General features: G+C 37.9%; 1 protein-coding gene across 5 annotated transcripts in view; it reads right to left on the bottom strand.

The window, feature by feature from the left end:
* Positions 1-323: 323 nt before the first annotated feature.
* The window catches only part of TAB3 (TGF-beta activated kinase 1/MAP3K7 binding protein 3), a 91558-nt gene continuing 64452 nt past the window's right edge, over positions 324-27429 (bottom strand). For 3 of the 5 annotated variants that reach the window (XM_018043804.1, XM_018043803.1, XM_018043802.1), the window contains 5 exons: positions 27094-27254; positions 21747-21840; positions 18220-18303; positions 12483-12584; positions 653-4271 (listed from right to left, as the gene is read on the bottom strand). In XM_018043804.1, the coding sequence (XP_017899293.1) occupies positions 4123-4271; positions 12483-12584; positions 18220-18303; positions 21747-21840; positions 27094-27254 (590 nt within the window). In that variant the 3' untranslated portion in view covers positions 653-4122. Of the gene's footprint in view, positions 4272-12472; positions 12585-18219; positions 18304-21746; positions 21841-27093; positions 27255-27429 lie in introns of all 5 variants that reach the window. The other 2 variants (XM_018043805.1, XM_018043807.1) reach the window with 2 other exon arrangements.

The following is a 27429-nucleotide window of genomic DNA, read 5'->3' as shown; positions in this document are numbered from 1 at the left end:
AAATAACATGAGTACATATTCTAACAGAAGAACAGAGATGTGATGAAAGATGAGGTTTCTGAGACAGCATATTTCAGTCCAGAAATATGAATGTACGAACTAGACTGGTTTGATATTATAAATCATTTCTAGCTACACAGAAAGGATACAGAATGTAGTGTTTGCTTTTACTTTATTAATTTATTTCGCAGGAATCTTTGACTTTCCGAATATGTACTGTTTGGAGGTTTGATGCATGCATAGCCTTTTCAAATGCCTTTGTCTTAATACAATTTCACCTCAAAATAATTTGATTCACAGCATACACAGAAATCTAAAAGAGACACGGTATTTACAAGATTTAATAAGTTCTTGCTGTGGTAGGCAAGAAACTGATCAGTTCTTTTACAGTAGGGAAACATGGACATTGGGTGTCATTATAAATAAAAATTCAGAATTGTTCAGTCTCAAAGCAACATCTCATGGCTTTAGAAATTAAAATTGAGTTGTCATTCTGTTAATCTCTGAATGCTCAAGCCATTCAAAACCTACTTGTATTAAATATTTGGGGATGCAAATAATACAGGAAAAAAATACATGTCGGGTGAATGTGGAATCATCAGAATTACCTTTAAAAAAAAGAAAATACTGTTAATTCTTTCAAAAAGATACAGTAGTGGTGCAACAGACAGTGCCAAATTTATTCTGATTTTAAAGTTACATTTCAGTTGTCATTTTTCTCTACAGATATACAGATACACACTGTAACGACTCATTCAAAGTCTGAAGAATGATTACAATATTCAAATAAATCAATTTAAACTATAAGGGGACATCTTCACATTCCAGGGTACATCGTTGATATTTTCGAAGGACAATTTTTCTAGGCCTTATATTCTTTTTGTTTTATACTGTCAAAAAGATTAGTTACCTTTTAAAATACTATATAAAGTTCAGTTGCCACAGAAAGTTGGAATATGAACCTTAGATAACCGGGACAAAGCAATGTCAAAATTTAAGGAAACATTGATTTCTTATAATAATTATAAGTACTAAAGTTGAGACCAGCTCCTTAAAAATTATTAAACTGCTCATCACACTCCCATTTTTTCAGGGAAATAAACAAATTAGCAACACTTTCCCCACCATCATTAATCTGCTCTAAAACTACCTTTATTACAATGCATTTCTTTTGTTTAAAACACCACGCCTCTAACTCTCTCAAACAAGGTCATTATTTGAAACATTTTACAAGGCTTAGAAAGTTTCTGGCTCCTCTTTTGCCACTTTAAACTTTTAAGACCTACCTCAAAACATAAGGGGCAATGTACTTGGACAAAATGACAAATGTGCTGTCAAAAAACTCAGTTACAAAACAGTGAAATAATGTAAAATGTATAGTCAGGTCTATGTTACCAGATACATCAAACTGGTTGTAATTTAAGAAAACACCTTTTTCTAGGAACAAGAAGTGCACCAACTGATCCAAAAAGCATAGGCACCTCAGCAGCCAGATCCTTCTTAAAAGGCATCTTTAAAGATGACAGAATTCTTGTTCAAACTGGTCATAAGCCAGAAGTAGTCTATTTATGGGACATAGTTAAATATATCAAATATATTGGTGTCAAGTACTTTTGCTAATTAAAAAAACTGACTACAGCCTATGTTGGTGTATGAAACGTGTGCAGAACCAGAAATGAACGTATACAAAACTCCCATAAACATCAATCTCTGATGTCTCAAACCCCACCCTCTACACCTATCAAATAAGACTGGTATCTCATTTTTCCTGGCAGGTGAAAACAATAATTTACTAGATAGATCACCAGAGGACTGGAACCATGCATCTACTGTGTGATAACAGTTCAATAACCTGGATGTATGTTCATGCAATAGTTTTAAAGTCATCTACATGGTTTTAATAAAGCATCAAACTGTTTTCATACATGCTACCTTCACCCTCAACTGACAACTGCCAAGTTAACTGCTGCCACTTCAGCATATCACTAAGAATACTGGGTAAACCTTTAGCTAGAACATCAAGCAATATATGTATTTTTACCCTATATTGTTACTTAATACCAAGTGGGGTTTACCATCTCTAAAGAGATATGAAACCATACAAAGGCAAAGGCATTGGCATTATTACAGAACAGGAGGACTGACAGACTTACTGGAGACTGACAGACACCAGTGCTACAAAAGCTTTTAGAGAATGAGTGCTATTTTCAGATCAATGCTTTTAAGCCCATCTGCTTTCTCACCTTTATTTTCACAGTTTTGCCACAGTTGTTATATGAGAGATGTTTTATCAGTGTAACTACATAGCCACGCTAACTCTGTGAGACAAGTAGATACTTTCAGGACATTTTCCACGTATGAAAAAAATGTTTTCAGAGCTGCAGGTACAGTGTGAAATTGTGATTTTGATGGAAAGCTATGATAAGTTATTATGCCTTTGGTTTCATTATGCTATTAAGTGCAGCTTGTTTTTCCAGATCTGCCAGAGATTACTGCTAAATTAGCATATAATGACAGCTTGAAGCGAGCGTGCGTGCCTGTGTGTGAGTGAAAGAGAAGGGGGACAGCTGGTATGGGAGAGCAGATACTCCTCAGGTGATAACCTGAGGTAAAATCCTTTAGGATTAGGAAACTTACCAATTTTATTGCTGTTTATATGTACCCAAATAAGGGGAGATTCCAAAATCCAATTCTGAGCTTGGAAGAAACGTCAACCGCCCTAATTCAGTGTCCTATTAATAATTTTCTGGTGGTGCACTTTAGTGACTCAAATGATTTTATATCTCCTCAGTTATTTATACTCTAAGTTTCTAGTTTCATAAATAAGGAGTGCTTTAGTATCATCTGAACTATCTGAACAAACCTAGTATCATCTCTGAATACAGTATGGTAAAAATTAAGTTCTAAATTTCAAAGTCCTTTGTATTCACCTCTCTCTTAATCTTATTTCTTGACTAGCCTTTTCTTCCTCCCCGAATAGCGCAGTGTGCAACTTTATGATATTGGCTAACTATAATTTTCCTCACACTGATTTGTTAACATATGTGCAAATACATCTTTATTGAACGAGTAATAGTAATTTTTTTCAGCTAGATTAGGATTATGGCACAAGTGTTCTCTGTGCTGTAAACATCATGAACTCATCACAAAATTGGAAGGCGGGGCGGCTCTATGGACTGCAAACGTTTCTTATAGAACCACAGCTGAGCTCAAGATTCCAAGTGGATTTTGGAATGGATTTACATTCGGCATACATTCACTATGCTATTGGCAAAGCGCAATTTTACGAGAAGGTCATTCATAAAATCAGAATTTATAAGGACTTGTTGGTTATTTTAAAAACCAGTGGCCTAATAAAAGCATGCAGTAACTTAAAAAATCTATCTATTCTGCGGCATAATTAGGTCTTAGTTACCAGTGTTGATATAGCTTGATGAATCATTGTACAAGCAAAAGGAATCTTATCACCTCTGATTGTACTTTCAAACAAAGGGCATGATATGCCGAATTCCTGACTGCTACAAGTCACATTTTAAAACATCTTATTTCTGTGTTTGAAATTACCCCTGAAAAAAGCAGCAATTACAAATACCCTTATTGTTTTGCCCCCCACCAAAAACACCCTCTGAGTGCTTTTCCCGTCCTTTTCCTCAGTAGGAAGCAACAGGAAGAAGCCTGGGGAGCCTGGGTTTTCCAGAGATCTGTGACCAGGTAAGTCTGCTCTGGCAATTCACAGTTTGTCTGCATAAACTGTAACATGTTACACCATGATTCAAAGTTCTAGTTTATAAAATAAGGGTCACTCAGCAGTAACTTGAATGATTGGGGTTTCACAGAAGAGCTCTTGACTTCTCTGTGTACATTCTTTCAGGAGTGAATCCTTTCCCCATTTCAAGTATCCCTTTCTATCTCTAACTGCACTGAGTTAAGACAGTGGGGGGAAAAATCCTTCCCCATTTTTCCTTTATTGAGCACAAGTGGCTACAGTGTCCTTCTCCCCACCCCCCACCCCATGTCATCTGAAATGAAAAGGCCGGGTAGATGAACAGATTCCCCAGGTTTCCTTTTCTTCTAACAGGTGCTCAAAGTTACACTCTCAACCTAGTGCAGACTCTTGGGAATTCAAGTGTACCGTGGCATCTCACACTGCTCACAGCGATTTAGTGCGGGGTGGTTCAGAAAGGTGCAGCTATCACAATTCCATGGAGCCCCTTCATAGTCTTCATCTCGGGGTTGCATCCGAGGACTCTGTTTGGAGCCACCTGGGTGCTCTAAGAGAAGTTAGGAATGAAAGAGAGAAAACAAAAAATAGACTGAATTTTTTTTCAAAGTATAATCCAAATGGAAATTGAAAATTACCCCCCACCAAAAGCAAGGGAAAAGGTTTTGTGAAACGAGAAAGCCAAGTTGTATGCACAGGTGCTAGAAATGCAGAACCAAACAGTAAGTTTAGGATATACAATCTAATTTGTTCTCAACAGTTTATTTTATTCCTCCAAGTAGCCAGAAGTCCAGCACAGACTACCTTCCAAGTTTATTGTCTCTAGATAGTGGACAGTTATGCTCTATTCCAGTCAAATGGAAAAATGTTATACAGCATGTTAAATTCTACCTTCTAAGTTCTCCCTCACCACCTCAGCCTGGCAGTGACTCCCACCACCCACAGTACTAGCCATACTATATCAAACATCTCATAAAATGCGTGCCTTCTTCCTTGAGACTTTCAGCTCCAAAATATTCATGTTTTTAACAATAATGGTTTGTCAATGGTGTGACAGTTCATAAAAGTTTCTCCCAGAAAGGTTAAAACAGAAATATAAAAGACTGTGGTTTTTCATGCAGCTAAATTCATTCAATATGACTTTTATCCTCAATTATTCCCTGCCTTTTGTCAATTAAATCTTTCAGATATGAGTTATTAAACATGTCTATACCTGGCAATATAAATGCTGGCAGCCTTATGGTGGTCCTCAGGATTAAAAAAAAAACTTAAAATTTATATTCCTCCTAGGTCCTCATTCTCTCTGGCCTTGTACTCAAAAAGGTTCTTTGCTTTTAGAGTTGCCTTCCATGAACAGTACCTACTGAAAGTGGAGTTAGGGACTAGCAGGCTCCCAAGTTCCAGCTGGAAAACCACCCTGGAATATGAACAAGGTCAGCAGGCGGGGGAAATCTACCCATACACCTAGAAATCCTCACTAAAAACTGCAAATGGAATTAACATCTAAGGTAAGCAGCTTTCCTACGCAGGTGACAAAAGAAACTGAGATCTGGGGAAGCTTTAATCAGTTACCATCTGGGGTTAAGCACACTGTCCATTGGAAATGTGCTTTTATCAGTTGGTCTTTAATGACAAATCTCTGTGTGACTATTCCCCAAGAGGTAATGAGAACTGAGTTTAGACCCTGAACTTTTCTGCAGGTATAGTAAGGCTCAGGCTCAATCAGGAAGGTATTCTCAACCTTCTAGTAGAACAGAAAAACACTGGCTTTTCCAGCCTATTAGTGACTATAAAAAGAGATGGGTTTGTTGACTCTGGCTTCAACTATTGCTTTTAACTGCCCATTAGCATCCACCTTGTATCTTTTGGCTTGATGAAGTAATAGTTGTATTTTATGGCATGCCCAGAAGAATTTAAACAGAAAATTAATTTTCTGCCTGTTTGGGCTTCCTCCTTCCCCTTTAGCGTGTACTGTGCATTTGTATCAACCCAATCTCCTTAGGAGATACCATTCCTTCTTAATCTTGTCAAGGGTCAGGATGACCCACTCCTCACTTTCTACATGCAGTTCTGGATTGTATAAACTGTTGACACATCATCTGAAGTGTAATTCTTTGTCTAAAACAACTTGCAGAACTGTAGCTGGACTTCTAACAGTCCTCACAGCTTTCTGTCTCCCAGGTTATAATCCTCAGGTGGGTTCAAAAAAATTTTCCATTTCTTTCTCAGATCACCTACTGATTTTTTCATTGAATATGCATAGTGAAGCTGGCAGGATATCAGATACACCCATGAGGACAGCTGGAGTCTACCCCGAATCAGCACTCGATACCAGCATGGGCCCATTAAGCCCCACCAGCTTCTTGGTACTTCTTAGGTGTTCAGTGAGTTCTTCTGATATCTGGACCTTACTGCCTTGATAATCCTAAAAATTCTATTTGAACTGTTTTTATTTAAGACTTGGACTCTTTAAGAGTCCCACATGCATTTCCTACACAAGGATGGAGGGGATCTTGGGCAGGAGACACAGGGAAACACAGATGGTTGTGTTTTTGGTAAACTGGCCTAAAGAAAAAAAGTTGCCATATGGCTGGAAAAAAACTTCTGGTAGTAAAACAGAGACTTCATTATTTAGCTCCTAAGAACACAGGATATTTTGCTCCTTTCAGCCACATGGTGTTCTCGGGTGACTGACAACCTAGCGTTAGTGTCTGAAGATCAATCCTTGTGACTGGCAGTGGTGGTCCAGCAGGGGAACTCCACTACAACCGTAAATTAAACACTGCTCTTCTAAGGATGCATACGGTAAGGATAAATCATCCAGTGCTCTGATGACCCACAGGCACAGTAGACTGTCAGAGGGAGAAACTGAGCCAAGGGCAACTCTTTGGGGAACTACAGTCAGAAGCAGCATCTATCTGATCCACCACAATGTCCTCAGAAAGTTCAGATTATATGCATATTGAAATTCAACCACTAAATCAATACTGGGAAATTGTGCCTCAGGCCCAACAGATTCCAGGTGGGCAGCAACCTATTGGGATACCAGCTGGGTTTCTGTATGCTTACAAGTACTTACATAATTAGGAATAAAGGAAATCCCACCCTGGAATGGCCAAGATGGGATTCTTGGGCACTCCAAAACTGCACTGAAGAGAAAGCCTAGCAGAATAGGCTTGTCATGTCACTATCTCCTGGATTCCTCTACTGGAAATAAAAGTGATGAGAGGCGTTCTCTTTTCCAAACTGAGGTTAGCAGGAGAAAATATAGGGCTAGCTCCTTGGATCCTTTAAATAAAGTCTTCTAAACTGTTAACATTTTAGAGAGCTCTCATCCTGAAATGCTGTATTAATAGCTATTTTAATTGGTATGCAAAGCCCCCAAAGGCTTTAAAACTCCCAAAATAACCTCAATGAAAGGTACCTAAACAAACAAAAACTTTATAAGCTGACATAATTATGCTCTCCTCTGTCCTTTGAGTCCTTGTATTCTAGTAATTCTGAGTTACCGTTCCACTCTGAAGAGAGTATTAAATGGTTATTAGAAATGAGACAACTTAAGACTGTATGCAAGCGTCTTCAGATCAAAGGCTGAACTGAGTGCCCTAGGTAAAGAATTTCTTAAACCCAGGGTGGACCCTCAAAAGTTTTTGTAAACAGATAATCAAGATGGGAGGCCACTTCTGACTAAACTGACGTGTATCTGATATTCAAAGCCTGACTGGATTTTTTTTTTGGCTTCTCCCCAAACTAAATGGGGCTTTCTCAGGTGGCTGAGTAGCAAAGAATCCGTCTGCTAATGCAGGAGACACAAGAGATACGGGTTTGATCCCTGGGTTGGGAAGATCTCCTCGAGAAAGAAATGGCAACCAACTCCAGTATTCTTGTCTGAGAAATCCCATGGACAGAAGAGCTGGGTGGGCTACAGTCCACGGAGCTGCAAAGAGTCAGACATGATTGAATGAATGGGTGTGCACGCACACACTAAGTTAAATGAGGACATGAGAAACATTCTACCAAAGGTGGATGGGCATATCAGTCCTCTGATGTCATTAAGGGGGCCATGCACTTCTTTGAGAAATTAAAAAGAGCTGTGCTTGTTTTACAAAACAAGTTTTTACAGAACCAGAGGTGTGGCTCCAGGAACAGTCCAAAGCCCACAATCCTTTAACATGCCCCAAATCTCTTCTATTTATCTTAAGAGGCTTGTGTGAATTAAAAAAAAAAAAAAAAAGAAAGAAAGAAACTGGGTTATCGTATATGTCCACAGTTTGTCATACCAGCATTTCCTGATTGGCAAATAGTTCATAATTACTTGTTTCTTAAGTTTTTGCTAGAAACTTAAGGTTTCTAATAAGGGAAACATCTTTGTATACAAGGAAGAAAAAGGTATAAGAAATGAAAATGTTTTGTTAATGGAATGGTAAGTAATTTTGTCATAAAGCTGGTTATTTCTAAATGGGAAAGAAAATAAGGAACAAATTAATATGAATATAGAAAGTTGAAGAAAGTTTATGAGAAAAGAATCTTTAGAATGGAATTCTACGGGTGGTCAGGACTAAGTAAATTTGAGTATATCAATTTTAATATTAAAGGGAAAAATGGTACAAAACCGGAATTTGGTTTTCAAAATTTTCTTCTACTATTAATCTGCTTCTGATAACATATTGTAAAGTTCCTTTACATTTTAAGCAATCTGTTATACCTTTCTGTATTTGGGTTTGAAACCTTTTATTGTCATTTTGTCATTTAAGGGAAAATAAGTACTGCTTCATAGTAATCGTGAAGCACAATCACGAACTACTAATGATCCTGTTTGTGACTAAGTGCTTTGAAATCTTAATATTTTTGACAAAATTCCTTAAGATCACATTCTAAGTGAAATTCTTTTGACTTCTTAGATAACTGAGGTTTTTCCAAAGGGCCCCTGAACACCTCAAGAGAAATGTTTCCTCTACTTATCAAAGAAAAGATAATAAATTAGGCTTATCTGGTATGTTAAATTACATGGGAAGCATGGTCAAATGGTGACAAATCTTCTTAGGTTATATTATATGGGCAGATATAGAAATTATGTCGAGCTCCTAAAAACCTGGTACATGGTACACACTAGCAAAATGTTACCAATCGTAATTATCATAAATCGTGGTATGCCACAGAAATAGGAAAATTTTTGTTCATTTGCATTGCAGTCACATCTTTTAAAGATGCCTTTGTAAGTCCTGTAGAGACCTTTAACTGCTTTATTCTGATGATTTCTGCAAAAAAAAGCTTCATCTTCAAGAAGATATATAGAAAGGACTTTCTGATTGGTATAGATAGGTTTCTAGTAACTTTCAGATCATACCACTGAACTGGGTAAGAAATTAAAAGAATGACAAGCCTGATGGCTTCTTAAATCTGATTAACAGAATAACAAGACCAAAGATTAGTTACATAGGACTCAGTGAATTGATGAATATAAGTATTTTTCCCTCTGAAATATTTTGGGTTTGAACTTGTATTTTCCATATATAAGGAAACCCTTCCCTTCAAGCTAATCATGACTTACAGCAACTTTCAAGCACAACTTTAAAGAGTCTGTATGATAAATTATACTTATGTAAATAATCAGGCCAAGTTTACTGAAGCCAGACTTATTTTGCAAATCTTAATCTGGTGATATTCTATACAAATGAGGGTAATTTTAGAGGGAAAAATTCTACTAAGGACATTATGTTTTCATGTTGTCTTTAAGGTTTTTGTATTTATTGCTCAAGACTAATTACTGTAAAGGTTGTTTCAGTAATCTATCTTTGGATGAAGATCAAATGTCCCATGACCTGCAACGAGGAGAGTATGCATACTGGAAAATACATTAGATAAAGGATTCTTTACAGCCACACTAGAAGGGGCTGTATCAGGCTCTGCAACTCCTACTTCTGACATCCCAAACTGATGAAGACCAGTGCTACCAGATCACCAGGATGAGGAGAAGACACGCAGGAAGTAGACAGCTGATCCAAGACGCTGGGCCAGGCCAGTATGCCAATTAATTTAATAATTGTTCACATGCTTGCTTATGAACCCAATGGTGTTCCTGCTTATAACTGTGCTTTGACTTCACATGGATGGAATGGCCCTCAGTACTTTCTCAAAGACTCTCTCCCAGATTATAATTCTCAGGTTAGTTCAAATAAAATTTTTCATTTCTTCTGCAGATCAACTATTTTTTTTGCATCTACAGGCTCACGACTCCTAAAGATGTAAGTGTAATAGTTGTATCTTTTGTCTTATATGGAGGAATAAAAGACACTTCTGTTGAAGCTTCTGTTTGAGGAAAAATGTGCTGTATGCCATTTCCATAAAAGGGCCTCTCTTGAATAGTAGTCTTTATGCTTTTCTAGGGCAGGCAACTTGTTATTTTGCGAAGAATTTATCATAGTCAGAAAAGTTCAGATGTTAAACCCATAAACTATTATACTCCATCTTTCTGTGCTAACTCCAAACACAGCTTTCAGTTTTAGATTGTGGCAATGCAAATGTTTAATATGTAAAGGTTTTTCAAACTCCTTTTTTTCTAACCTACAGAAATAACTGGAAAATCTTTTAAACTAACTAATCTAGGGTACCTGGGGCTCTCTTCACTGTTTTGACTGTAGGAGAGAAAAATTCTTTTTCCTCTACCTTTCTGAGTTCTTGGCTGAGACACCCCTGCAATAAAAGATTAAAGTTTATTAACATGTATACTCCCGTATACATGAGTGATACCCAGGAAAACTGAGTAACTTGCTGGGATGGCTGAAATCTTAGCATCTTTAGCTAAGACAGAACAGATTGGAGTGTGTATGGGAGTTTACCAGGAAAAGCAGAGTAAATAAACACAAGGTTTGTTATGCAGATTTAAGTCAGTGCCTTCTCCATTGATGATCTTGTCATTTAGAGTCACAAAAGAGACACAGGAGACTGCCTTTATAAATGTAAATGTCCCTTACAAAAGGGTTTAACTAATATTTCCGAGCTTTCTAGTATCTGCAGTTGCTCAGCATAATCCTAATGCCAAAAAGAGGCATATTTTGGGATGGCATGTTATGTTACTCTTCAATACCATAACAATGTAATTTGGAACAGCAAGTCATGGTAAAGTAACTAATCAAAAAAATATGTAAAAGGCATCTAAGAATTATTGTTGGTCCTAAAAAAAGACACTGCTCATTTCATCACAGGGTGCGTGCTTGTGTGCTAAGTCACTTAAGTTGTGTCCGACTCTCTGTGACCCTAGGGACTGTAACCCGCTAGGCTCCTCTGTCCATGGAATTCTCCAGGCAAGAATCCTGGAGTGGATTCCTGGAGAGCCATGCCTTAAATCTCCTTCAAGGGATCTTCCTGACCCAGGAATCAAACCAGTGTCTCTTGGGTCTCCTGCACTGCAGGTGGGTTCTTTACCACTAGCACCCATTCCCTGGTGGCTCTGATGATAAAGAATCCATTTGCAATGCAGGAGACCCAGGTTTGATCCCTGGGTTGGGAAGACACCCTGGGGAAGGGAATGGGTTCCCGCTCCAGTATTCTTGACTGGAGGGCTACAGTCTGTCCACGGGGTCACAAAGAGTTGGACACTGCTCAGCAACTAACAGTCATTGTAGGGAAACTGCTTAAATAAAAGCATGTAAAATCCCAAAGACATTTTAGATGTTTGCTTTCATTTGATTTAAGGTGTGAGATGTTTTATGGAATATTAAAAAGCAAAGATGTCTCATGCCTCGTGGAAAACAAAACATCTAAAGAATATGTATATTTATATACAAATAAGAACTGAATGTTTCCTTTAAGACTATTTTTAAATGGATTAAACTTAATTGGGAAATTTTTCATAAAAATGACTGTCCCTACAAATGTCAAAAGTTAGCAACTTACAGGTTAATCCATATTGTTTGTATTATATAATAATGGAAACATAGGAGAAACTGATCAAAAGGATACAACTCAAACTGTAAAAAATTCTCAACATTTTCTATAGTTTTACAGATAACCTCATAGAAAAGTTATTTTTCAAATAACTGGAAATATGCCAACTAGGCAAAGAAAGGGTTTGTTCTGTAATTATATGAAGTACAATGTAGTTTCATGGTTGGTTTGTTCCTATGGTGGAGACCTTTTCACCCAGTTATATACTATTTCTGCATTAAGGGGAATTTAAGAAGTATCATGTGTGGCCTTGTTTTCTGTGTTGAGTGTGTTAGTCACTCAGTCATGTCCAACTCTTTGCAACCCCATGGATTGGGACCTGCCAGGCTTCTCCATCTATGGAATTCTCCAGGCCAGAATACTGCAGTGGATTGCCATTTCCTTCTCCAGGGGATCTTGCTGACCCAGGGATCAAACCTGGGTCTCCTGCATTGCAGGCAGACTCTATTGTCTGAGCCACCTGGGAAGACTAAACACTAAGAATCTGTCCAATATGGTGGGCTACTAGCCACTTGATATGCAGTCACTCTGAATTGAGATGTGCTGTAAATAGAAAATATATACCAAATTTTGAAAAGTTAGTATGAAATAAAGAAGGTACAAAAAAATACTTCACTCTTAAACTTTGGCTAAGGGAAAATTTTAAATCATGTATGTGGCTCTAATTGTGTTGCTATTGGACTGCACAGCCTTAGAAACTCAGTAAAGAGTAATGTGTTAAAGGAAAACAAGGTTGGCCTTTACTTATGATAACTCTACATGGGTTAACACATGTGTTTGGACACTACACAAGTCTAGACATACAAGTACAAACCATCTGCAGCTGCTGCCTGGGTGTCATGGACGTCCTCCTGTACTCTGGAGGTCACGCTAATTCTTCGGGCTTTCCTCTCAACTGTGCAGGGGTCTGATGAGTCTGCATGAGAAGAAGCAAAGCCAGGAAGAAGGGATCAAGCCGTTCATTAGAAGAGAGTGGACAGGCTCTCAAGAATCTTTCATAGGACACATGCAGTATTTATTCTTTGTGTTACTTGATGCTACCATTAGTTCTCCCAGGAAGGCAAGGGCCGTATTTAATACTGCTTTTACAACCTATCCAGAATGGCTCTTAAAAGTTTTTTCATCCTCTCTCATTATCTGGAATGCATGCCTGATTTCACCAATTTCCCAGGTTCGAGTGAGTTAGGGTGCAAACTTAGTGCTAATAATTAAATGTCGGTATGCACACAAAATTTGGGACATTATACTTTAGCAATTCCCTGATTAACCAATAGTTACTAGAAAATTATGGGTTTAAAGTCCACTATCCATATTAAAGGTAACAGTAGACTACAGCATTTTATAAATAAAGAACCAAAATAGTACTTGAAAAATCAAAACCAACTGAAAGTAATATTATGTACTGGTAACACATACTCCCCAGTTGTTCATAAATTCCAGTTACCTATGTGTGCAAAAGTCCAGCAGCCCTCACAACATGGACTGCAGGCATACCCATTTCTGGCTAGAATACTGTTTCTATTAATTTTTAGGTAATCAGTAAAGCAGTGTTTTGTATTAAGTAAAAACAGTAGAGTCTGGCTGCAATGTGGGAGACCTGGATTCGATCCCTGGGTTGGAAAGATCTCCTGGAGAAGGAAATGGCAACCCACTCCAGTATTCTTGCCTGGGAAATCCTGTGGTCAGAAGAGTCTGGTGGGCTACAGTCCATGGGATCACAAACAGTTGGACACAACTGAGCAACTAACACATACACAAAAGTAAAAAAAGGCAGACTTCATATTATTTAACCTTAAGAAAAACATTTTAAATTTTGTAATCTGCTCTGAGCCTATAAGCAGTCCTCTAGTTCAACCAACCTTTGGAGACCAGTGTTTCACAATGGTAAGTGTTGTGAAGCAAAGTAAACATCTCCTTTAGGCGCCAAAGAAATAAGTTCTATTTCTTAGATTTGTAACCCCATCACATACCTCCTTCTCACTGACTCTTATAACAACCCTGTAAAGAAGCTAAATATTTGGACTGATCACCTCTATTGGTGTACAAACTGGATATAAACAAGGTCAGGTGGCCAAGACAATCAGAACCAGTGCCAAAGTTGTATGACAGCAAGGTCAGTGCCCTCTCCACTGTAAGTCAAGGTGGGGGGGATACTTTCTGAATCAGCTGAAGAGCTTACACACACACACATGCTGCTTAACTGCAAAGTCTAGTCCAAAAAGGTTTCTCTGTCTTTCCTTCTTTCTCTTAAATTATCACACTTATTATTCAGATAAACATCTATATTCCACTTGGATATTCTAAGTCTTGTGCATTTCCATATGAATTTCAGAATCAGATTAATGCATACCAAAAAAAGAAAAGTTACAGTTAAAATTGGGTATCTTAACTATTGATTTAAAAGAGACATGGTTTATGACTATTTAGGTATTATTTGATTTCTTTTGGTAGTGTTTTATCATATTCAATGTACATATCTGGTTAAATTTATTAGTAAGTGTGTCACTTTTTAATTCTAATTGTCATTTCTGGGTATCTCTAGATTTTCTTCACAAATAATCATGTCATCTGGAATGGCTGCTGAACTCTATCAGATGTTTTTTCCTGTATAATGAAATTATTATATGCTTTTTTCCTTTACTTTCTGAACACTGCATTCTTGAGCTAAACCCAAGTTGGTCATGATGTGTTATCTTTTTTTATATTGTGAATATTCTTTGTTTTGGCTTTTATGTTCATGAGGATTTGATCTGTAAGTTTGTTTTCTTTTGGGGAGGTAGGTAATGTGCATCAGGTTTTGGAATCAGAGTCCTACTGGCTTCATAAGAAAATTAGATGCTTTCCTTCCTTCTCTGTTTCCTCAGAATTTGTATGGTATTATCTCTTCATTAAATACTTGATTTCTATGAGGATCACCAGTGTCACCATCTAGTTCTGAAGTTTTCATTGTGGGGAAACTTTTGATAATGGATTCAATTTATTTAATTACATACACAACTATTAAGTTATTTCATCCTAGCTTTTCATTTCTGATTTTGGTAATCTGTTTTTTTAACTTTCTCTGTTATTTTTGTGTCATCAATGGTTCTTGTATTTTCTTTCTTCCACTTACTTTGGTTCTTTTCTCGATTCTTAGGTAGAATTGTATGTCACTGATATTAGATCTCCTTGTCTTACATGAGCATTTAAAGCTATAAATTTCCTTCTATGTACTACTGTAAAGAATCAGGCCTTGCTCAAAGAGAGGTCTAGCTTTGTCCCTAGCTCCTGGAAGATTACCTCTAAAATCCTGAAATGTCCCAAGAAATAGAAGTATTTTTATTACATATGGTGGGCCCTTCAAACCATAGAATTTATGCTAATAAGGTGGTTCACACTGGATATATCCCTTAAATAGGGTGATTCTTCCATGACAGCCCTTGAATCAATTCACTAGACACAAATCTAGTACTTGGTAGTCATCCATTAAGATTCTTCTTCACACTGTTTTTAGACAGCAGGAGGCTATTTTAAATTCAGGTCAGTTGAAATATCCATAGTACTATTAAACAAAGAAAAAAACATGTACTCCATTGCAACCTATAAATGAAATACTTAAAACACTTTGTACTGAGTGTTGTACACAAAGCTGTTCAACCAAAATTTAAGTACTGTAGCTAAGGTAACATTTGTGTAGAATTTTCAATTCTGCTTTAAGTTTTGAGATTATAAAATGTTACATCCTTAGGTAATGCATTTTCCAATATCAATATTATGTCTTGATGATCAGTTTATCTTGAGTTGCTTAAAGCAAAAAGAGATTAAGCAAAAAAACATTAAGATATGAAATGCATAGTTCATGACATTCTTGAAAATTATTAGAATGGAGAAGAAAATGATTAATTGGAAGTTCAGTATATCACACGGAAATGATTTAAAAATGATGCAAAAGTGACTCCTCCAAATCTTGGTTATGTAGCATTTATTTTGCCCTTGATGAAGAGACACCTAGTGTCACTCTAACTGCTATGCCCTCCTGTTAAATACACAAGGATTCTTTTGTGGCCTCTCAAATAATCCTAGAAATTGAAGAAAGTAGAGAAAACCACTAGACCATTCAGGTATGATCTAAATCAAATCACTTACTTATGACTTATACAGTGGAAGTGAGAAATAGATTTAAGGGACTAGATCTGATAGAGTGCCTGATGAACTATGGACCGAGGTTCGTGACACTGTACATGAGACAGGAATCAAGACCAACCCCAAGAAAAAGAAATGCAAAAAAGCAAAATGGCTGTCTGAGGAGGCTCTACAAATAGCTGTGAAAAGAAGGGAAGTGAAAAGCAAAGATATACCCATTTGAATGTGGAGATCCAAATAGCAAGGAGAGATAAGAAAGCCTTCCTCAGTGATCAGTGCAAAAAAATAGAGGAAAACAATAGAATGGGAAAGTCTAGAGATCTCTTCAAGAAAATCAGAGATACCAAGGGAACATTTCATGCAAAGATGGGCTCGATAAAGGACAGAAATGGTCTGGACCTAACAGAAGCAGAAGATATTAAGAAGAGGTGGCAAGAATACACAGAAGAGCTGTATAAAAAAGAGCTTTACAACCCAGATAATCACGATGGTATGATCACTCACCTAGAGCCAGACATCCTGGGATGTGAAGTCAAGTGGGCCTTAGAAAGCATCACTATGAACAAAGCTAGTGGAGGTGATGGAATTCCCAGTGGCGCTATTTCAAATCCTGAAAGATGATGCTGTGAAAGTGCTGCACTCAATATGCCAGCAAATTTGGAAAACTCAGCAGTGGCCACAGGACTGGAAAAGTCAGTTTTCATTCCAATCCCAAAGAAAGGCAATGCCAAAGAATGCTCAAAGTACCACACAATTGCACTCATCTCACATGCTAGTAAAGTAATGCTTAAAATTCTCCAAGCCAGGCTTCAGCAATACATGAACCATGAACTTCCAGATGTTCAAGCTGGTTTTAGAAAAGGCTGAGGAACCTGAGATCAAATTGCCAACATCCGCTGGATCATGGAAAAAGCAAGAGAGTTCCAGAAAAACATCGATTTCTGCTTTATTGACTATGCCAAAGCCTTTGACTGTGTGGATCACAATAAACTGTGGAAAATTATGAAAGAGATGGGAATACCAGAGCACCTGACCTGCCTCTTGAGAAACCTGTATGCAGGTCAGGAAGCAACAGTTAGAAGTGGACATGGAACAACAGACTGGTTCCAAATAGGAAAAGGAGTACATCAAGACTGTATATTGTCACCCTGCTTATTTAACTTATACACAGAGTACATCATAAGAAACGCTGGGCTGGAAGAAGCACAAGCTGGAATCAAGACTGCCGGGAGAAATATCAACAACCTCAGATATGCAGATGCTGCTGCTGCTAAGTTGCTTCAGTCATGTCAGAATCTGTGGGACCCCACAGACGTCAGCCCATCAGGCTCCGCTGTCCATGGGATTCTCCAGGTAAGAACACTGGAGTGGGTTGCCATTTCCTTCTCCAATGCATGAAAGTGAAAAGTGAAAGTGAAGTCGCTCAGTCGTGTCTTTCTGACCCCATGGACTGCAGCCTACCGGGCTCCTCCATCTATGGGATTTTCCAGGCAAGCAAACTGGAGTAGGGTGCCACTGCCTTCTCTGAGATATGCAGATGACACCACTCTTATGGCAGAAAGTGAAGAAAAACTAAAGAGCCTCTTGATAAAAGTGAAAGAGGAGAGTGAAAAAAGCTGGCTTAAAGCTTAACATTCGGAAAACTAAGATCATGGCATCTGGTCCCATCACTTCATGGCAAATAGATGGGAAACAATGGCTCACTCTATTTTTCTGGGCTCCAAAATCACTGCAGATGGTGACTGCAGCCATGAAATTAAAAGACATTTGCTCCTTGGAAGAAAAGCTATGACCATTCTAGACAACATATTAAAAAGCAGAGACATTACTTTGCCAACAAAGGTCTGTCTAGTCAAGGCTATGGTTTTAAGAATTGATGCTTTTGAACTGTGGTGTTGGAGAAGACTCTTGAGAGTCCCTTGGACTGCAAGGAGATCCAACCAGTCCATCCTAAAGGAGATCCGTCCTGAGTATTCATTGGAAGGACTGATGCTGAAGCTGAAACTCCAATACTCTGGCCACCTGATACGAAGAGCTGACTCATTGGAAAAGACCCTGATGCTGGGAAAGATTGAAGGCAGGAGGAGAAGGGGACGACAGAGGATGAGACAGTTGGATGGCATCACCGACTCAATGGACATGGGTTTGGGTGGACTCTGGGAGTTGGTGATGGACATGGAGGCCTGGCGTGCTGCCGTTCGTGGGGCTGCAAAGAGACACGACTGAGTAACTGAACTGAAAGCTATTTAAAAAAATAAATTATATATTCCATTTTAGTTACGCTTTTTGTAGTTTTTTAGAAAGTAAAGTTTATCAATAGCATAACATTTAAAATGCTATCTCTAATGAAATTTCTTTAGCTTTTTAGATGAACTCCGAAATGGTTTTCACATGCGTTTCTGTGACGTCTGTGACATTTTGCTACTCACCTTTTTTAGGTGGCTTGGGTGGTACAACTGGACCAGGTTCTATGTTGTCATAAAAGTTATTCATAGCTTTTGGATCAAAGTTTCCTATAAAGAAAATAAAATCAGCAGGCATTTAGGGGTCTTTCTCCTGTTACATGCGTTTTTTTGTTAGGGAAAATATAGGAGGAAAAAAACGTAAAAAGTGGAGCTGTTTTTCCAGGAGTTTATAGTTCATTATACTGTCCTACTGTTCTCTCACTGAAAGCGTTTAAGCATTTTGAGAAAGGACCCAAGTGTCCTTCTATAATCTATCATGCAAAGGAACATTTTTTAACTATAAAGCTTCTCTCTTCACAGGATTAAGTATGTGGCACAGCTAGGTAAATGAAGAAGAGAAATGAAAGGATGACTGAACTGATTTTCCTATTTGTTTTGATGTTAATAAACAAAACCATGACACAGCTTACATTTGTGTCTGTTGTATTTACCTTAAATTTTTATTCATTATAAATTCAGGTAAAGAAGAATCTATACATATACACTGACAAAGATTATTGAAGTTGTTATGATATCAGCAGCTTAGGGATTCCAATCTTTAAGAAAAGGAGAATCTTAAATGTTGCCTATGCTGCTGCTGCTGCTGCTAAGTCGCTTCAGTCGTGTCTGACTCTGTGCAACCCCATAGATGGCAGCCCACCAGGCTCCTCTGTCCCTGGGATTCTCCAGGCAAGAATACTGGAGTGGGTTGCCATTTCCTTCTCCGAACGTTGCCCATAGACTTATCAATAATAAAAAAAAATGATATGCTGTCAATTTCAGGGTAACAGAACAATCTCATCTCTCTCATTTAAACTGTTTACTCCCTGATACAGTTTCTGTTTCAGCTCCTTCTCCTGACATGATTCCTCTAAGGTCGGTTTTGATCCAATGCCAGCTTTGGGTCCCTATGTTCACATCTGTGAACCTGTCATTGCAACCTGCCAGTAGTTCTGCACAATTCCAGTTAAGCTTTTAAACTGTATCCATGCTTATTCACAGAGGATGTTGTATGGTACTGATAGCTAAAATATATTGAATCTCCTTAATTTTAAACCCAGTTTTTTTCCCTAAGAAAGTTTTGCTCACCAAAAGTAAAAATAAAGCTGCCTTTTATCAATCATGTACTGATAACTATCAAATCCAAATGCTGCACATCAGAAAATGTCTAGAATTTCTACATGAAAAGCTGAGGTTGGAAACTCAGTACAAAATTTATGGAACTTAGTATAAAACAGATATATCTGGACCCCTTATGAAGGGAGATTAGAATCTGCTGCAATGCAACAGACCCAGATTCGAGCCCTGGTTCGCGAAGACCCCCTGGAGAAGGAAATGGCAAGTCACTCCGGTATTCTTGCCTGTAGAGTTCCATGGACAGAGGAGCCTGGCAGGCTACAGTCCATGAGGTCCCAGTCGGACACCACTGAGCGACTAACACAGCACCAAAAAGAGCTCTTTGTGGCCCACTGGAGACCAAAAACACAGGTAGGTCTTTGTTTATAAAACCTTGAGAATGATTTTCCTTGCACGTCCTACTATAGAAGTACTTTTTATTACATTTAGGTATGCTGTGTTTAATAATTTTCTGAAAACAAATCCCATGATGGCTCATGAAAGCCATAATGGTACTTAATTTATTTATTAGATCTTTTTATGGTTTACGATGCTGTATATGTTATTTCTTCAATTTCTTGAGTTACAGCTGCTGATTTAATTTCTAGATCCTATAAGGCCTTTACTAAAAATATCCTAATGCAATGTTTCAGGGATTGTTGTTTATCTTCAAACACAGAAACAAAATAATGGATGGAACCTTCTAATATCTTAACAGTAGTTTATATAATCTCTCATACAGTGTCTTTCACTGCTTATAGCTACTAGGCTGTAGAGTTCCTAGGCTTCTGAAAATAAGGGTACTCAACCAGAGTGCTCAGGTTTCACATAGAAATGTGCTTCTGTCTATTGTACAAAGTTCTATATCTTTTTATTCTCCTACCTCTACTGTGTAATCTTGCTTTAAAATGGTAATGGGGTACTTGAGAAGAGAGTAGAAGCTCTCTCAGCTGCCATAATTAGAACAGTAAGTAATGTTGGGTTGGCTGACTCGCATACAGAATTGTTAACACAGCAACCTTAAGGATAGAAAAATAGGATCAAAGCAATATTTCAATGTTAGACCAAGACCTTTTCTTTGTGTGTGTTGACCAGACTTCTATATTGTCTTTCAGAAATAAATGCTACCTGTAATGATGACTTAAAGTAGGGGTGAGCAAACTTTTACTGTAAAGGGCCAGACAATAAACATTTTAAGCTTTGTAGACCTGAAATACAGCTGTAAGCCCTCAACTGTGGTGTTCAAACACAAAAGCAGGCCCAGAGAATATGTAGAGAAATGGGTGTGGCTATGTTCCACTGAAACTATTTACAAAAACAGACAGCAGGCTAGTTTGCTCCACCGCAATCTATAATTTCCTGTTTTCATTTTAGAATGGAGAAAAAAAAAAAGATATTTTAAGAACAGTTAATTTGAGACTAGAATCCTATTAGATGTTTATGATTTTCCTTCATAGCCTTTTTCAGTTGTTTTCACTATATCTAATTCACAGTCTCTATGTTTTTGTAGTGTCTGCCCTTGAGTCTTTATAAAGCATCTGCCTATCATTTTAATAGAAAGAGCAGCATTTCTTACATCCATATCCATTTTAAAAACATTACGCCAGTTATCATCCTTTTGTAATCTAAGCAGGTTTGAGAACAGGCACAACTGTCTGTTGGTAAGCAGACAATTCAGCTGATGGGAGCAATAGTATGCGGACTTGCCAGAATGCAGCCTCATGGCTGGATAGTTTACAGAGGAAAATGAAGCATATCTCTAACCTGGTGAGCTGAGTAAATTAAGTGAACTCAGGGAGCTTTTACTGTAGTAGACTTCAATCAGAAAGCCACAAAAATGAAGTCTCTAAGATATAGCTGAATGTTTTCATGTAACAGATAACAAAATGGCATACAGATTTTCCTTTTAAACTGAGTAATCTGATGTTCTAAGTTGGGATCCCTGTTTGCAACCCACTCCAGTATTCTTGCCTGGAGAATCCCACGGACAGAGGAGCTTGGGCTACCGTCCACGGGTCGTAAAGAGTCGGACACGACTGAGCAACTTCACTTTCTTTCACTTTCTTAGATGACTATCACATAAATCTACTGTGTTTTAGAAATAAAACCCAACAGTTTATGAAATAGTCTATGATTAAAAGATGATAAATAAAGAGTGCCACCTTTTATAAAACAGTCCAAATGGTAAGAACTTAATGATGAAGTTGTTAAGTAAAATTATTTTTGATCACCTACATCTAATCTGACTGTGGGGTAAGGGATGTCTATACCACGACTGTGATCTTGTAAAAGGTAGTTTTAACCCATTATATCTGTAAAACCAAAATGATTGCTATTGGAAGCAGCATAACACACCACAGTATTACTTATGGTTTACCAAATAATCAAGTCTATACCTCTAGATTGAAGGAGGTCAACTTCTTTCAGTGTACAGTCAACATTTATCTGGAGTTGTCTGTTCATGCTTCTCAATCTTGTCATTTCCTCAGGCTATAGTAAGAAAGGACCCAAAATAGCAATTGTGGGAAAGTCATTATCAAACCCAACATTTAAGAACTGGTATTCATGTTAACTGTTCTGATAGGTTATTACCAAGAAAATGGCCCTAATCCCTTAAAGGGCATGTTTAAGAAGTCTTTATACTATGTTTTCCAAGGAATAGGTGAAATGGTGACATCAATATGGACACATAAAAACAAAATCCTCACATAATGTGGCGGGGCTATCATACTACACTATGTTCTCTCATACAAATACTACCATATATTAATCACACAGCATTGAGAATATTTTCTTTCTACATTTGCATGGTAAGGGAAACTAAGCATCAACCTTGTAAACAAGCAGTTTCCATGATTTCAGTCTTGTCAAGGCTGGTAAAAGTTACAGTGGTACTTTTTTAAATGAATAGTTACTGTCAGGCACTATGTTCACCAGAAGTCTCTCACTCTTGCCTCAAAATAATCTTCCCAGGTAAGTACTGATATCACCCCCAGGGTACATATGAAGCTGAGGCACAAACAGGTCATATAATTTTCCCAAGGTTCTTAAAAACTCATAATGGGCAGATCCAGAATTTATATAGAAGTCTTCTTTAGAAACTTCTCTAGAAATCTTTGCATCTTCTGTTTTTCCTACATAAAAGGAAGCTAGTAACCTACTGCATGGAAATTGCAGGAACAAATAGATTCCATTCTCCCCCCAAGTCTGTTTCTTTCTGCCTTGACATGAACATGAGACGCTGAAATGTGAGGAGAGCCCTATTTTTCGATTAGGTAAAGCTTTTTGGAAGCCTCTACTTCCCCCAACGTTCTGAATGTCTTTACTATTTACATATAAGTACAGTAAAAAATGAAGTTAAGTGTTTAGACTCTAGAGGTAATGAAGCTTTCAGCACAGTACAGCTAACTTACTAAGGTGACTGTAACTACGTGAAGTAAAAGATAAATATCTGCTATCACAGGAAGACAGAAGAAAATCACCTTCTGCTAAACATGGTCTTTTACTAAAAGGGTAAATATAAAAGTGAAGGAAAATCTGGGAAATGGGTTAATTCCAAATGATGCAAGATACTATCCTGTTAGGACATCTCAGAATATCTGGGGAATGTCCATTAAATCAGGTGGTGTCAAAAGTTTTAAAAAAGTGATGTAACAGGCAGTCTATAATAACTGCAACAATCCCTTGGAATGACAGGGGAATAAAAACGTCATTGAGAAATAGTTATCATAGATTGCTCTTCTCATTCCTATGTTAACATGTAAAATAAATGCTTATACCTTGTCTATATTAACTATTAAAACTGTAAAACACATCTGAACATTGTAGTAAAGCACTTGTTCAAGGGTTTCAAAAAGTGATGCTGTCTTCCCAGGAATATATGAAAAAAATCTAGTCTTTGCTTTGTAGAATTTTGGAGAAAATCAAGTACCTAAAGGAGCAAATCCTTCTAACATATTTGTGGGCAGAGGGGGCTATTTCAGGCAGAGTGGTCTTGAACAGTGAAGCTGTGTAATCAGGTATGGAAATAACTATAATAAACGTTATAGTCAAGAGGCCACTGCACATTTGTTGGTAACAACCAAAAGGCTCTTGTCAACACGCTCATTTCCAAAGACAACAGAACCCTTGGTACTCACTAAACTATGATTTTTTCTGTCAGATTCCTATGTCTCCTAACAGCTTTGGAGTGAGGGGACAATAGCTGTTTCTGGACCATCACTAATATTTGTAGGAAACTATAGTGTATTTTCATGAAGGTGGGGTTTCAAGATGGGTTTGGTGTAATTTAACCTTGCTTGTTTGTAAAATTCCAGAATACTTAACATCTGACATTTCTAAGGAAAAAAATAGCTTGTACAAAACGTGGCAGAAATACCTTAATTCACCTGTTCTATCAGTTGGAGAATATTTGTCAGAGAGAAGGTGATGTTCTTTCATGGTTTGGCCTTGATTATGCATCCGGGACTGTGGGTTGGTTGATGCCACCACCCAATTAATCAGACGACCAATGAAGAGGAAAAAAACTTGTGGGATGAAGTAAGTGGAAGCGCTGATGAGTAAAATCTTGTTATCCTTCAAGGTATAACTTAAATTTCCCCCTTGTCCATGCAATTGTCACATCTTTCAGAGTTCTATCTCAGAACTCTCAAAGTAGTTAATATCATTACCATGTAGTTGGCCAGCACTATTGATTCACTGTGTTACATTAGCTTTTCCTCCCCCATGTACAGGTTCATGGATCTATGTACGTCTTTTTGCATACAGATGTGGTTAAGCGATGACATCTCTCACAGCATTTAATAAAAGGCTTTGCAAACAACAGCCTGAGAGAAATGATGGCTATTAGGCATTTTTCACTTCAGTCCTCCTTGGAAAGATTATTTTGCTGATCCTCTAAGTTTCTGCAACTGTACCTATAGTTGGTCACAAATATGCATTTCAGTTTGACGAGGCACATGGGTTTCTAACCAGGTTTTCATGCACTACTAGTTAAAGAAGCGATATAAGCATTAGCAATGAGCCTCTAGGAACAAAAAGGGAATTCTGACTAAATGCTTTGATATTTATATGTCATACAGGTTCCTAAAGTGAAAAGAAAAATATTTTCAAAATATTTCAGATTTAAGCACATTTTCCCACTGTCTTATAAACCAAAATTATGTAGTCAGAAGACTATTTATTAGGCATTATATAAACTGTGTAATGTATATTATCTTAGGTTCTTCTGGAAATTTAAAAAAATTCTATGAGATGGGTAGTCATAGATATTGTAGAAGAAAAAACAAATATAAAGAAAGTAGCTAATCCAAGGAGGTATAAGTGAAATAGGAGAAGAGGGATTCAAAGTCACATGTGTACTGGGAAGGTTTTTCCATATTTTGAATTGAAGTATGATGAATCATGTTTGTAATCAAGTGTCTCCTGTCTCCATAGAGGGAGTCTATAGAAGGATAATGTATCAAGTTTATAATCAATAAAAGGGTGTCATTTCCTATTTTCCTGTCTCCATAGAGGGATTCTATACAAGGATACTGAATTAGGTGTGTAATAAATAAGTGTTGTCTCCTGTCTCCTTTGTCTGTTGTTGACAGTCTCCTATGACTCCTGTCTCCTGAATCGCCTGTCTACTGTTGCCTGTGCCTCCTGTCTTGTGTATCCCGTCTATATACACCGATTCTAGAGAAGGATACTAAATCAGGTTTGTAACCAATATGGCTCCTGTTACCTGTCTACAAAGAGGGATTCTATAGAAGGATAATGAATCAGGTTTCTAATAAATAAGTTTCCTATCTCCACAGAGGTATTCTATAGACGCATAATGAATCAGGTTTGTAATCAATAAAAGTGTCTCCTGTATCCTATCTCCATAGAGGGATTCTAAGGAAGGAAAATGAATCAGATTTGTAATCAATAAGTCTCCTCTTTTCTGTATCCATTGAGCATTTCTATAGCAGGACAATGAATGAAGTTTGTACACAATAAGCTTCCTGTCTCCATAGAGGGTTTCTACAGAAGGATAATGAATGAGGTTTGCAATCCCTAAGTCTCCTGTCTCCAGAGATGGATGCAAGAGAAGGATACTGGATCAGGTGTGTAATCCTTAAATCTCCTGTCTCCTGGGATGCTAGAGAAGGATACTGCAACAGGTTCACAGTCCCCAAGTCTCCTGTGATGATGCTAGAGAAGGATACTGTATCAGACCTGCCATCCCTAAGTCTTCTGAGATGATGCAGGAGAAGGATACTGCATGAGTTTTGCCATCCTTAAGTCGTCTCAGTCTCCTGTCTCCTGAAATGATGCTAGAGAAGGATACTGTATAACGTTTGTAATGCCTAAGTCTCCTGTCTCCTGAGACAATGCTAGAGAAGGATACAACATCAGGTTGGCAGTCCCTAAGTCTCAGAGACGATGGGAGAGGATAGTGCATGAGGTTTGCCATCCCTTAGGCATCTCCTCTCTCCTGAGATGATGCTAGAGAAGGGATACTGCATGAGGTTTGTAATCCCTAAGTATCCTGTGATGCTAGAAAAGAATATGGCATTAGGTTGGCAGTCCCCCAATCTCCTGAGACGATGCTAAAGAAGGATACTGCATGAGGTTTGCAATCCCTAAGTCTCCAGTGATGCTAGAGAAGGATATGGCATCACCTTGGCAATCCCCAAGTCTCCTGTTGTCTCCCATTAGAGCTAGTATCTTACTTCCCTAACCAGGAGTCAAACCCATATCCCTTGCCTTTGGAGGCAAAGTCCTAACCAATCTACCAGCTAGCAGCTCCCAAACCCTTAGCTTCTCTTTCCCTTCTTTGTCTCTGAACTTAACCTTGGTCAAAAGAGGTTAAGAATGCCTTCAGGTAAAAGAACAGAGCAAGTTGATTCTTTAAGAACACACGAGTTCTACACAGAGAGCTTCAGAGGACGACTAGTGAGAGAGCAAAGTACATGGAGGATGCAGATCGACTAGCTGAAGTGACTTCTCACATGACCTCACAGATCACTTACCATATAAGTTATTTCTTGAGGGATGGCTCGATTCTTCCCTCTAACAGGTATACACTAAACTCCTCACTTTGGACCACACTTATAAGCTGTAAAAACTGCTTGCTAAATCAATGTTGAAGAGTCAAATGATATTTGGGATCTGAGGTTTTTAAGAACTGTTGAACTTACATAGCTACCAATTTGTTAACAGTATGTGGCCCAAATCTATGCATGACAGTACTCCTATAACCCCTGTTACAACTCCTGTTCATACTGTTATCTTACTTTCTACAATTATCTACACTTCAAAATTAACTCTGCTTGATAATGATCTAGAGTCAACACTTTCCCAAGATGCATACTGATCTTGCTCTAACTCATGTGCATGAATGTACTGAGAAAAATATGTCTTAAATATATATGTACATAATACACAAAAGCATAGTTGAATACCTGTGAACACTTATAAAGCATTTGGTCAAGTTTTACTTCTCATTTCTATTCTAACAGAAAGCAATCTACAGTGACTGAGCTGCCATACATTAATTATCTTTGAAAATACTCATGAAACTACTGAATTCCCCCAAGAGAACAAAAGAAACTATCCATTTATTTGGCTGAGAACAAAAGGCAAACATCCTTCATGTGCTGCTGACAGAACAAAACTCTACTGGGAAGAGAACTTAACTTCAGAAGAAAAAGCCCAGACAGGCAACATGGCCCCCCTGTCCCCACCCAATACATCCTAGTAGATCCTACTTACCGTTGGGATCGCCGTGGTGCAGCTGACCCTTCTGAGCCGCCTCTGCATCAGGTCATGCTCCATACCATTAACTTCTGACTTCAAGCGCTCTAGCTCCTCTTTCTCAAGTTTCAATTGCTTTGCTAACCTCTCCATCCTTGCTCGCTGATGTAACAGCAAAGCTATAGCATTACAGACAAAGTCATTGCAGAAAATAACACTGAACAAGTGACAGGGACATCTGTACATGCATGGCTAATGTATGAAATACCCATAAAGACCCCGGTCATTCAACTTCAGTTGACATTTATTCTAAAGTTTGGCTAATGTGATTTGGCCTTCCTGTGTGCTTTAATT

This window comes from Capra hircus (genome assembly GCF_001704415.2).
Source record: "Capra hircus breed San Clemente chromosome X unlocalized genomic scaffold, ASM170441v1, whole genome shotgun sequence".
Classification (NCBI taxonomy): domain Eukaryota; kingdom Metazoa; phylum Chordata; class Mammalia; order Artiodactyla; family Bovidae; genus Capra; species Capra hircus.
Note: the sequence above shows the minus strand (reverse complement) of the source record. Positions and strands in the feature narration are given on the sequence as shown.